Consider the following 13,387-nt stretch of genomic DNA (forward strand, 5'->3'; position numbering starts at 1 on the left):
CCTGTTTTTTATTCTTTGTTTTACTCTGTGATTCCTGTCATAATTCTCATATGCTAACACCCATCTCCAAGGCTGCTTGCTACCAAAAGGCTTGCCTCTGCTACACTGTGCAACTGCTTTACTGGTGGCTTCCAGATCAAACTTATTTATCAACCTGTAACAATTATAATGCTTCCATGGATGGCATTGAAATAGATTATTTACCCTTTGTATGAAAGAGTGTATCTAACTAAAACAAATGAACCCATAGGAAAACTGTTAATTACTGTGTGTAATATATATTCCAAAGGGAGACAGGTTACCTGACTCCTTGAAAAGCCAGTCTTCCAAGGAGAGCTCCTAAAAAGACAAAGACTACTGACCAATAGCTTTGTTCACCTCCCTCTCTTCTGAGGTAACCCACTTCCATCAGGAAGGAAACATCCTGTGAAGCTCACTAAATCTTTAACCTCTTTGCTACCAAACTTTGCCTCCTCCCTGCTGGAAGTAAAGCTCCAATGTGTAGGACCTATCCAGGAGCACCTGCGGGTCCCTCTACTGTCTGTGCCAACAGCACTGCACTAATTCAGCCATGGCATTTACGAGCTGTTTAATGCACACGCACAGAGAGCAGTGTGCATGTCCACTGGGGATCAAGGGGAAAACTAAACTAAATGGAGCCAGGAGCTTCCAGGGACTGGGCAGAAAAGGAGAAGGAGGAGAATCATCTGAGCAAGCCCTGGTCCCTGTTAGTCACTCATAAGGAACAGCAGCAGAATTGGATAACTGGAGGAGGAGTGCTCGTGTTTTGACAGCTGAACTCACTGTACCTATCTCTCACCCTCTCTCTGTTGCTGTTAAATCCCTCTCTGGTGTGGCAGTTTTACCCAGAATTTAACACAGCTTGCCTCCATGCCTGATGGGCCCAGAGCTGATGTGCCAAGCAGAGAAGGCATATGTTCAAAATAACTCCCTTTGAGAGCATGTGTGTGGCCACAGATCTGTGTTTTAGAGGGTTCATTATTTTGCTACATAAATAGACTTTGTCAAGCTTTAACAAACACTGCACTTTGCTCTTTGCCCCCGTAAAATGTCTATGTGTGACAGGGGACATCCCATGCATGCCCACATCCACACATGCTTCAGTCATGGTGCCTTTTGCCATGTAGATTTTTACTTTTTTACTTGTGTTTTTTTTTTAATTTTATGAACTCCTTTAGTAGCAACAGCAGCTACTTTGCTCCTCTTTTCCTGGCTGCCTGGAAACCCCAAGCAGTGTAGAGTTCAGTCGAGCTGCAACTTTAGTGAGAAGGAGCTTTAGGACCTCAGCTTGGCTAGCTACAGAAACCAAGATAGAATAAGAAAGGATAAGAAAGAAGTATCAAAAGATTGCACACCCGTGCACTGCATGTCAGGGGAAATAGATTTGTTTAGGCCATTAAACATCCTGTACAAGGGAGGTTTCTGTAAAAATAATGTCTTCTGGCAGTGTTGTGGCTCAGCACTGAAATGCAGAGTTGGAGGCCCAACAAAGGGGGTCACAGAGAGTTCTCTCCTGTCCTCTCCTGCTTTGAAGGCAGGACAGTCAACAGCTTGCATTCAGTACATGATATCTTTGAAAGAGCCTATAAAAAATTCACCCAATGCAGGAATCTCCAGATTTTCTGAGTTCTCAGGCTGGATTTTCCCATTTCCATGTGCCGTTACAGTGAGCAGACAGGGACATCCCAACAGCGTGATGTCACATAACGATTTTGTCTGCCACAGAGCAATTGGCTGTGAAATGTCCTCATGTGAGGGCCAGGGCCTCCTACACCCTAAGCAAACGTGAGCGCTGGGGAGTGAGGCAACCACAAAGAACTGGCTGTGGACCATGGTTCAGGCTGCCAACTCCTGGAGCAAATCAGAGCTGGAGAGATCCTGAGCCAGCTGATGCTGCTGGCATAATGTCAGCCCCCTCCTGTCAGCATAAAAAGGGTTTATCTTGTCTACATGTCCTGGTCCTGACATGCACCCAAACACCCTCCTTCCTCTCTGTAGGTTGGGTTAGCACCAGAGACCTTTCAAAGAGTGCTCTGCCAGGCATTCAAAGGCTTTTGGTAATGAGTCTTTAGGTAGTATTGAATCGTCTTCCTTAGAGACTAAGCCAGAGAATGAAATCACCACTGCATGTTATTCCTTCTGAGAAAGGGCCAACATTACAGATATCCCAACTATGAGCCAAAGTTGGCTCTGCTTTTCCACTGCAGCCAGAAATGTGTGCTCAAGATGTAGATAAAGATCAAATGGCCAAGCCATCCTGATAGGACTTCCCTAAAAATTGATTAACATAGTACTGAACCTATGTAAGAATTCTTTTGCCAGCAACCTTAGCATGCCATGCCAAAGTTACACAGCTTTACAGCACTCTAGTATTAAGACAACAGATGTGTGTATATGAGACTAGTGTGGCTGATGCTGTCAGATGTCTAGATGTGTGTTTACAATTCAGCTCCACAAGCTCCTGACAGAAGTAACAATTCCCTTACACTTTCATTTACAGCCCTTATTCTTCCATTTGTATCTTTTTTTTGTTCGGTGTTTGGTTTGGTTTGGTTTGGTTTCAGAAGATTAGGGAACCTGTTCCCACTTCAAAGAAAACATTGGAGATTACTCACTGTGCACTTGAAGGCTCTGCCTGTCTTCCCAAATGTCCTTGTGGGTTCAGGATTTATGTAACCACTAGCAAGCACCAAATCCAGATTGTCTGTAAAGCAAACAATGTTCTCTTGTATTTGCTATTCATAACGCCTGTGAAGTATCCTGAGTTCTATGTTATCCCTCCCTGGCAAATCTGCTATGTCTGCAGGGGTGCAGGAATAGCCCCAGAGCACCTTCTCCTCATGGGTGAGCAAGATAATGCAGTGACCTCTTACTCTGTGGGACCAGCTGAGTGGGGCTCTGGGCTGAAAGGAGCTTGCATGCTTTTTGACAGCAACTGCAGCTGCTCCCTTGTCAAGCAAAATGTATATTAAGGTGTCTCATGGCTTTGCTTGTGGGAGGGACCTTTGCTTGGAAGGGAAAATGGGGTTTTAAGTTTTAAGAAAAAGTGAGAATTCCAGAGGCTTGGTACTTTGCCAAACCTGCTTATGAGGTGCCAGTTGCAGTGGTCCCATAAGGATGTCTTGAAAGGTTTTCATGGCCTCTTTGAGATCCTATCTGGTTCCTGTAGGCAGATTTTCTGAGAAGTGATTCTGCAGTCTCCCCATGCACATGTGGCATACACAGATGTGGTGGTGCAAAGTCACTGCCATGGCACAGCTTCTCCTGTCCCCAGTAGGCTCCTACACCGACATGCAGCTCCCAGCAAAGAATGTGAGTTCCTAACCATGTTAAAATAGTAATCTCTTCCCCCTCCCACCTTTCTGAAGGAGGTACGGGTGGTATTTTTAAAAGTAGTACTTGTTAGCGGTTTTCAAGGATATCAGTTCAACTACTTGGTTTGCTCTGCTGCTTTGTTTGCGTGGACTGCTTTTTTTAGAAAAAGATTATGTCAAAACTAGAAGGAAAATATCAACTGTGGAGGCAAGCTGGGTCATACACAGTTGCACTACAAAGAATAAGAATGTGTTCAGCTCCCAGATCTGTTACCTCCATAGGCTCTTCTCTCTGGACTGCCATTCTTTTGATGGTTTATATTTGAAGTGTCCAGTGCTCTATCAGCTAGTGTTTTCTATTGATTTTGCTCTCTTGTTCTAGTCCTTTATTCTTCTGTAGGTCTTTTCCTTCCATTGTGTTCCTCACTGCTCTGAATGAGTTTCATGGGTTACAGCATCCCCGGCCTGCAGGGCAAAGAGGGCTATTTATGTGCACTGAATATCTGCAAAATGGAAATTCATGTGCTCAGAATAATCTCTTGGATGAAGCACAGTAGCCCCAGATTTCTCAGAAGCACAAATGTCGTGGCAGCTTGCAAGCTTCAGATTTAAAGCTGGAGCTTGTCCTTTCCCAAAATGTAGCAGTGTTCGGATCTGGGATTATCTCTACATTGGCAGTGTAAAAATAAGTAAGCAAGAAAATCAACGCCTTTATGAGTTTAATTTTGAAGTTCTTAAATAGTAGGAATGAAAAATATAGAAGTCTGTCCCTCTGTCTGCCATCACTGCTTTTCATTACTCTATTTTTGAATGAGAGAGTCTGACTTTCAGCCCAAAATATGAATTGAGTAGATTTGAGAATGAGATAAGGGACTCATCCTTCTCACAAGTGTCTCTTCTGTCTATGCTTCTGGTTGGCTTCCAGACTTAGTTTGGCTCTACCTCAGTCTCAAGGGGTGGAGCCTCACACAACTTTGAATCCTGGCAGTGTACATGTTTACATGTAGCCTATCCATCTTGCTGCTTTTAGAGTTAGCAGAGTAAAATAAGCTCCTCTGGGGTGTGATTTGTCTTACTGTGAGGCAGACTCTCATGTGTGGTGCTTTGGAGGTGTGTCATACTTTGGGACCCATTTCTGGCTGAGAAAGTTTGACAATTCAGCTCAGATGGGATGGTTTATATTCTGGGCATCCAGAGTTGCTTCCCACTGCATCCATGAGGGGTGGATGCTTGCAGGGAACCTAATGCTGGTTATCTGCGAGTGGACTCGTGTTTCCTCAGTCTGTGTGGACTTCATGAAAGAGCGCTTGGTCTCTTCTTGGCAGTGTAGTTGTGCAGTGAGAAGAACAAGGTTCTGCTCTGCTAAGGAGCCCCAAAGCTGATGTCTGTGCCCCAGAGAGCACTTGTGTGCTGGTGGGTGAGGATGGTGGGTGCATCTGAACTGGAGAAGGGGCTCTTACCTAAACTCCTAAACTTACCAGCAGTTTAGCTAGTGGTTTTGACACCAAGGCAAGGACCAAGCTGGAGTGCGGCTTGCTGCACTAGGGTAAACAATGGTGAGAAAGAAAAGCCTGAGACAGCCCCTGCTAATGCTGCCAGGGCTGTGCTTCTGGCAGTGCTCAAGCCAGTGAGACAGAAGCTTGCTGGAGTGAGATGGTTTGGGGTGCAGGCACTAACTGCGTGTGGGGAGCTGTTGCAGGTATTTGTGTGGCTGTGCTGTCAAGTGACCAGGCCCTGTGCAGAGCAATGAGAGAGGTGGGTGATTTTTGCCTACTGAAACCTGCCACCTCCACTGAAAATGAGACAAAGGGACAGAGGATTGCTAGGAAATTAAAAAAAACTGTCAAAACAAGGTGAACCTCTTCCATTCTCTCTCCAGGTCGCTACCCACAGCAAAACAAAGGTACCTACATCCCAATCCTAGTAGGTAATGTGCTGAAACCTGGTCAGTGGGGAGCCAAGATTATCCATAGGGAAAACAACTCTATTCGGCTGTCCATCATGTCCTCTACCACCTGCATCATTGGGAAGTTTCGCCTGTATGTTGCTGTCTGGACTCCCTATGGCATCCTTCGGACACGCAGGAATTCAGCAACCGACACTTACATCCTGTTCAATCCCTGGTGTCAGCGTAAGTACCTTGTCAGAGACTTACACTTTCTGCTGCTGGGCTCATCAGGTTTTTGGAGGGTTGGTCCAGGAAGGGGAGCTTGGTATCAAGGAGGTTGGAGACGTGTCAGTTTGTGTCTGGAAAATTTACAGTAATTCTGCCAAAAGTCAAGCCTTTCAGACTGGGGAATAGCCCTGTGTGAGCAGGGCTCCATGCAGGAAACCCATGCCTGTGTTTTATCTAAACTCTGCAGTTTTATGAGGCCAAGCCTGTGTTTGCCAGTTCAGGCTCCATTTCTCATAATAAACATACCCCAAGGCTTTACTCTGACTTGAATAGACAACAGTGAGTCTCCAGTGTGCCTGTGTGTGCCTTAACCAAGTCAATATGGGCATATTTTTTCCGGGGTTTGGTGTGGGGCAGGATGTGGCGACCTCTCATACTCTGTTGAATTACATCCCTAATTTCCACATTTAGGATTGAATATCTGCAGGCAAAATCTTGCAGGAATTCAATAGGAGCTGCTGCTCCTGCGCAGGCTGGGTGGAGTCAACCTGCTGTGGCATCACTTGTGGTGCCTTCCTGCTGCTACATGACATTTGCCCTTATAACTTCCCCTTTAGTGGTGACTAATTAGCCACAGTGCCCTCTCTGAGGAGCAAAACATTCTGCAAATGAGCCTTTTTTTAATACACTAGGTTGAAGAACAATATTTTTTTAAATTTCCTAGTACTCTTGGAAAAAATCAGGCCTTACATTGACAAGGTTGTATTTCACCCAATGAATTCCATGTCTGGCTTTCAGGAGAGGGCAAGAAGGACCTGAGGTTTGACTCAGCCTTCTGTCAGGCTGTAGCACAGTGTCTCAGCTTCCGACACTTGCAAGGCTCCAAGTCATATGTATTGCACGAAATTTAGGTCACCAGCTAACTTCAATATTCTACTGCTACCCTTCCTTCATTTTTCCTTTTTTTTTACCACAGTATTTGCATCAAATAATCCTGTAGCAAACAAGGGCCCGCCTATCAAGTGACAAGTAAGTTTAGCATTATTAGTAGAGCCCATTATTCAGCTGCACTACTGTCAGGACATGGAATGATTTGTGCTGGATTCATTACTTGCCCCTAGTCCGAGGGAATATAAGCAATGATTAGGTTATGCATTATTTAAGAAGATATAGATTAATGCTGAATAAAGCAGAATTAGTTAAGTGGGAATACGAGGGAAGGGCAGGGCCCAAAGCCCTGCCACACCATGGGATATTTTTGAAAGCAGTGTAAGGTACCTCAGAGCAGTGTGCTAACAGTTTGTTTTGGAGGATGTGCAACAGAAAGAGAGGAATCATTGCCAAAATTATGACCCACTGTGAGCAGAGAAAACTTCTCAAGGTTTGTTTTGGCATCATCAGACTCACAGGTTCAGCCAGGGAGGTGCAATTCTCCACCTAAAGGTAGAGCACTACTTGGTTTTAGTCCTGGATGTTGTAACAGCCAGCACAGTGACTCTGCAGTGGCTCAGCACATCTTTGGAAACTGATAAACTCCAAGGTAATAGCTTCTTAAATTGCCTCGGTTTGCCTCATGATTAGCAGACAACCAGCTAGTGCTGCAGGAAGCCCTAATGTGGAGAAAAAATGTGATGGGGTGGGGTTGGCTACGTCACTGTGGTGTGGCTAGGACCACACAACTTGATGTGAGGTGTAAGTCAGAAGGAAAAATGGAAAATAAATCCCTACTTCACATCTCCTTGTGCAGCAACTCTATGTGCTGACTGATCCACATTTGTTCATGGCATACAGACACTTTACTCTCCTGCGCCCTCTCTCCCTCATACCTGAGCTAAATGAGTCCAAAAGCCAGCAAAATTAAAACCACAACATGGGATTAAACCCACAGGGAGCAAGACATGCAGCACTTGCCTCCAGCAGCAGGCATCAGCAAGGCTGATGAAGCAGGTCTGTCTTAGGAAAGCAAAAGAGAGTCTCTGGGCAGCAAAGACCTGCTGTGTGACCCCAGATCCAGGGGAGGCAACTTGGGGACCACATTTTCCTCTGCAGCTTATGTTTTCAGATGTGTCTCAATGGCTTTCGGTCCTGTCTCTTGCTGACTACTGTAGATTTCATTTCCTGCATGTTTCATTTGGATTTGGATGCATTCTCATTTCTTATTCCTACTTTTGCTCCTAGGTAGTTTGGACTAATTGGCTCCTATATCTGTCTTTCCCTCCTTTCCTTGTGTTAGAAAATCAGGGACTGTTTCTTCATGCTTTTTCTTCTGGCTGGAAAAGATCTTTCAGTGGAATGACAAAAGGGTAGAAAAACTGAGGGAGTTAAAGTGCAGAGAAAACAATAGTTTGAAAATCTTCTAGACTTGTTTGCTGGGTTAATAGCTAAGCAGAAAAGTCTGAGTGAAAAGCCTCATTAAAAAGAGAGAAGACTGATGCCAGGAATGAATGGGGATTGTTATAGCAGCGTATGGGCTCTAGTGCCTAGTGCAGCTTTCCGACTCATCATTTTGGAGGAACATCAATATGTCAGTATGAGCTTTTCTTTAAGACAGAGGCATTTGTGCCCTTTCTTATTGCTCCTTTTCTCACTATACTTCAGTTTGGCATATTTTCCCAGGCAAGGGTGGGTTTTTTTCCTGCTGCTTCAGAAGAAGTTTGAATACTTTACCAGTCAAGCTACTGAGTACTTTGCTTCCAAAATCATCATATGCTTTTATATATTTTAATCCCTTTAGCTACATTTAAGGCTGATCACCAAGAATACTTTAAAGGCACAGGGCCTGGTTCTGCAAAATTATATACACCAGGTCCAAATATCTGGGAATTCACCCAATTAGTGGATTGAGATTTCAGTTACTCAGGTGAAATTTTCATTACTTAATAAGCAAGGTAAAGTCTGTGAGGAGAGGCAGAATCCTTTCTTCAGCCAGCTGACATAGTTGGATAAAACAGATGTGCTTTTGGGCATGCAGAGCTCTCTTCAGTTCTGGAACAGAAGATACAAATGGCAAGTAGTTAAGGATAACTTCTTGGAATTTAACTAAACTCTTGGCAATATCAGACTACATGAAAGCAGAGAGGAGCTCCTTTGATCTGGATACTGTGAGCTCTTTCCAAGGAGCTGTGAGTTCTTTCCGAGCAGGTGCTGAGTCCCTGCAACTTTCTTCTGGGGAGCATTAAGTGCTCATCAGGAAAAGACTTTGTGCTGACTTCTGTGGCTCTCTCACAGGTGGAGGTGCATAGTGTAGCTGAGTAAGTTGCAGACCCTGTGGGCTGAGGTGTGCATTTCGCTCACCCAAGCCTCATACAAAGTGGATTACATTTAAACAGTTAAATATATTGCAACTTTATTGAGTCAGCTGCACATTTCTTCAGCTTAAATATTCTGATGCAGTTTGAGGATTAGTAACATGTGGTTGACTTTGGACTCCTCTTACATGTTACCCGTCATCCAAATTTGGCCCAATAACATTTTATTGCTTTTATAGGTAAATCTTAAATTTAATTGCTTGTGTCATAGATTCCACGTGGGCAAAATTCACATAGAGCTTCATTCTTCTGCTACATTAATGTAGTCAATTACTAGCACTATTCAAAGCATCATCCTGGTCTTGATCCTGGGTTGAGAGGTTTTTGTGTATAACTGTATTTAGCTTTTGCAGCTTGGAGTTTGTCGCAGCATTGACCTCTTCCCAACATGAGCCCTGGAAGTTTTGTGGTTCCAGTGAGGCCCAGCCTTACATTCCTGGATTTACGCAAGCTCACGTTGAAGGAAAGCTGGGAGCTCAGGGCAAGCCTGCTGCTCCCTCTTCCACCCATCTGCTGGTGCTGATGTGCTCAGCTGTCACTGTCTGCATGAAGAAATGGCTTTTCCAGCATCACAGGGTTGCAGTGCTGGGGTTGGGGTCCCTCCATACTGGGTAGAGTCCTCTCGTGTTCATTCATCTTCCCAAGTAGAAAGGGTTACTCTGCACTCCTCATGTATTTAGCAAGGGATTCCTTGCCTGCAGTGCTCTCTTCACGTGAAGTGTTATTTTAACCTTACCCAACTTCAAACAGAGTAGCATAGAAGCTAATTTGCTTCTTTGTAGCACTGCTGGTGTCTTAGTAAATTCCCAGGATAAAAGAAGTGAGTAAAAAAAACCTCCTGAACTGCTAGAGAAAAAGAACAAACAAACCCAGCACATTTCTGTGGAATTCTTCTGTTTGTCAGATGTGAGCCTTCACTTGCACAAAATAATTAGGAGTTGCATTATGTAGAGCATGCTTAGCATCAAAGTAGTCACAAATGCCTCATAGTTTCTTCTAAACTGTCTCAAGGGTAGTGAAAGCTGTCAAAAATCAAAGCATCTGGCTTCTCTGTGAAACATAGAAGACCTTTTTACCTTATCAAAACCACAAATATTTAAAATAATCGACAGAGAAGTTAATCAATTTTCATCTGATTTAGCAAAGATCATGCAGTCTCAAAATAACATAAGCATCTCAATTGATACCAACAAGATCAATGTTGATATTTTTAATCCCCAAAAGAAAACAACAGCTGTCAAGAAGGCATATGCACACACTTCACTGAATGTGTAACTGCACAGAAGAAGGTGTGAATTCTCCTTCTCTAAATGAACCCTCTGTGCTATTTGTATGGATGGGCTTTAATAAAATCCAGAGCTCAGTGAGAGAATGCAGATAATCGTTCAATGGGCAGATCAGGCAAATCCAGCCTAATGAAACAGAGCCTGGAGGATCTGTATCGTCTGCAATATTTTTTGTGGCATGTTATGCAGAACTTGTTGGACCACAAAAAATTCATGTAGTATACAGTTTCATAAGTTTGAGAGTCCCTGCTTGCATAAATGACTGCAGCCTTTTCATTCACTGTCAAGTTTTAACACTTTTTCACATTGTGGCCTCTGAGTATACTAAACCCATGACCATCCACTTTGTACCTGGGTACAGGTTGACAGGGCCATGGGTGGTAAAAAGCTTATAAAGAACCTTCTGAACAGCCCAGCCTTTAGAAGCCAGGTGAATAACATCACCCTGTCAATCACAAAAGTGGGTCTCAGACCTTCCCGCCTTAAGTAAAACTCCATAAAACCTGCTCTTCCTCTTCTTGCTCAGAGTTGGACACAGTGGTCATAGCCTGTACAGCAACTGCCATAAAGCATAATGGCAAGCACTGATCTCCTTAAATGCTGTATAGGCTTCTTGTATTTAACATCTGCTTCTCTATCATTCTTTGCACACCAATGTGGAGGTTATTATGTTACATATCTATGCATAATCACTTACCTATGTACAGACATAGAAATATTAATATATATTTAGGGAAAACAAAACTTCCAGAAGGGTCAGGTGTGTGTATTGGCAAAGCCCTTCACCTAGCTGAGGTCAGTGTGAATTTCATCACTGGTTTTTGGGTTTTTTTGGAGGGCTCAGATTTTAGCTTATTTTCTGTCAAATTGCATTTTCATGGACAAATTAAGAAGCTTTTGAGGATGAGGTTTGCAAGGAAGTGCAAATCTGATTTGCATTTCAACAAAATACAACAAATCAATAGGCTTTTAAAAGTTAAATGATCCTCTAGTAATTTGTAGTGGGGTGCTGAAGAGATCTACTGTGACATTGGTGAGTGGTAGTTTTGTATTTGTTCATATCAAACTGTCAGAAGTTATTGCTTCCTTTAATTTGGTATCAGGTACCATGTTACTGATTTCCTCAAATTAACTAATTCCCATTATATTAGCTGTTAACCAGTAGCTCTTTGTCTCCAAATACAAGCATTGGCATGAGAAAGAAATCTTCAACTATTCTAGCTTCACAGCACCATTACCTGCTTCATGCTTACCTGTGTATGTCTGAATAGTTTCATGTCATTCAGGGTTCCTTATAAATGTTAATAATGAGTTATTTGTGTATGTAAATCATGTGTGCAAGTTGAGGGTCCATGCATATGATCTTGATTTTGGATATAAGTCCAATATAGAATGTACCCTTCGTATATGTTTTGATAAAGGTCTCTTGCAATTACTTCCAGTTCTCACTTAGACACTTGAATTTTTCCTCATATTACCTAGTCAGTCAAGCTATGTGGCGAAGGGATACTCCAGTCAATAACTAATGTTCAGAAAAGGCAATCAAACCTTTCTCTTAATATGTTATAAAAACTGTATTCCATTTCTTTTAATGCACTACAGCTTTTCCTTTAGATCTCTTGACCTGAGCTGTTTTCCATTAACATTAATAGGTTTGAAATTGTTCTTTGATCTGTTTGTACAGATGCAGAATTGCATCATGGTGCTCCAACTTTTAAATCAGTTGTACACAGTAATCATAAAATTCTTGATAAGATGTGACATTTTAATAATACTTTGCGGATCCTGAGAAAACAGGCAGGAGTTGTCAGCATTTTTCCATCTTGCATGTTTTTAAGTTGTGTATCATATTCCTAACTAGGGTCACTACCTCCTTATTCCTGTACTCTGTTGAAGAAAGTAATGTTTTGTTTGATGGAAGAGGGGTACTTTCCATCAAAGATGACTGCATTATATGCTAATATGTTTTATCTGTCCTATATGAAAATTAAATGCCTGTGCTAACATTATTTTTGGTAAACTAATGCAGTGGATGCTGTGTATCTGGATGACGAGAAAGAAAGGGAAGAATATGTCCTGAATGATGTCGGCATTGTATTCCATGGAAACGCCGAAGATATAAAATCAAGAAGCTGGAGTTATGGTCAGGTGAGCTGTTTTGGTCTTCTCTGGCTGCTCCCAGTAGGACAGCAAAAGAGTTTAATTGACACCAGACTGTGGCTGAGACTGTGGGCTCTGGAATGCATTATTGGTTTCTCCTTCAGAAAGATAGGGGGTATCATTTTAAAATTGTATGAGGTGGGTATATGCCTAATCCAGAAAAGCAATGCTATAATAGCTGATATTTAAAGACCTTGTTTCAGGGGCATATTTCACATACTAAAAGGCTGCCTGTTGGAAGTTATAATCATTAGCTGAGGTTTCCACAGGGCAGAGGTATTTCTGTTGCTGCATTATTGTTTCTTCAGGATCAAATCAATTTGTGAAAAGTAGAGTTGTTTGTTTGGGTTTTTTTCATTTTTTGACAGAATGTTGTATTGTTTTATAACTTTTCAGTTTTATAAACTTAGTGGAAATAATTCTGATCTTCTTGGGGGGTCACATAGTCACAAGTTTCCTATGACAAAATAGGATTTAGTCACAAAATTTTAAATTCTAGGGGAATCTTTCCCTTTTGCTGCCTGGACTTGATAATATCAGTCTCCAGTGGCTTCTTGCAGTCTGGCAGAGACACCCTCCACTAGGCTGGAGTGGAGTATTGGTGTACCTTCTATAACATAGAATTACAGAATAATTTGGGTTGGAAGGGATTTTTAAAGAACATCTGGTTCCACCACCCCACCATGGACATGGACATGTTCCACTAGACCAGGTGCTCAGAGTCCTGTCCAACCTGGCCTGGAACACTTCCAGGGATGAGCCATCTACAGCTTCTCTGGGCAACCTGTTCCACTTATTTACCACCCCCATTGTAAAAAACTTCTTCTTTATATGTAATCTAAACCAACCCTCTGTTAGTTTAAAACCACTACCCCTTGTCCCAGACTTACTACTTGCCTATTTTACCTCAACCTTCTCGTAAGAGCTAACCAGCCTTAAAATCCCTAGGGGGTGGAAGAGTTAATTTATTGTGTTAGAATGGGAAAAAGGCAGTGCCAAGCAGAATCAAAATTATAGCAAAACTGTTATCCTAGATGTCACTCAGAGAGGCTCCAATGGACAGATATTGGACATGTTGAACTCATCTCCTAGATTTTCACAACAGCACAATGAAGGGGGTATTGAAGTATTTCCTTACTACTCTAGAGGTGGATCCATTCGGTTTCTGTGGCACCTCCCCAG

The 13,387-nt window shown here is 42.7% G+C and overlaps 1 protein-coding gene across 3 annotated transcripts in view; it reads left to right on the plus strand.

Annotated features, from left to right (window-relative positions):
- Nucleotides 1-13,387, plus strand: part of F13A1 (coagulation factor XIII A chain) — a 60,603-nt gene that overhangs the window by 14,563 nt on the left and 32,653 nt on the right. For all 3 annotated transcript variants that reach the window (XM_085051963.1, XM_085051962.1, XM_085051964.1), the window contains exons 4-5: nt 5,215-5,466; nt 12,075-12,193. In XM_085051963.1, the coding sequence (XP_084908089.1) occupies nt 5,215-5,466; nt 12,075-12,193 (371 nt within the window). The remainder of the gene's footprint in view (nt 1-5,214; nt 5,467-12,074; nt 12,194-13,387) is intronic.

This window comes from Lichenostomus cassidix, chromosome 2 (genome assembly GCF_008360975.1).
Source record: "Lichenostomus cassidix isolate B80296 chromosome 2, HeHo_3.0, whole genome shotgun sequence".
NCBI lineage: Eukaryota > Metazoa > Chordata > Aves > Passeriformes > Meliphagidae > Lichenostomus > Lichenostomus cassidix.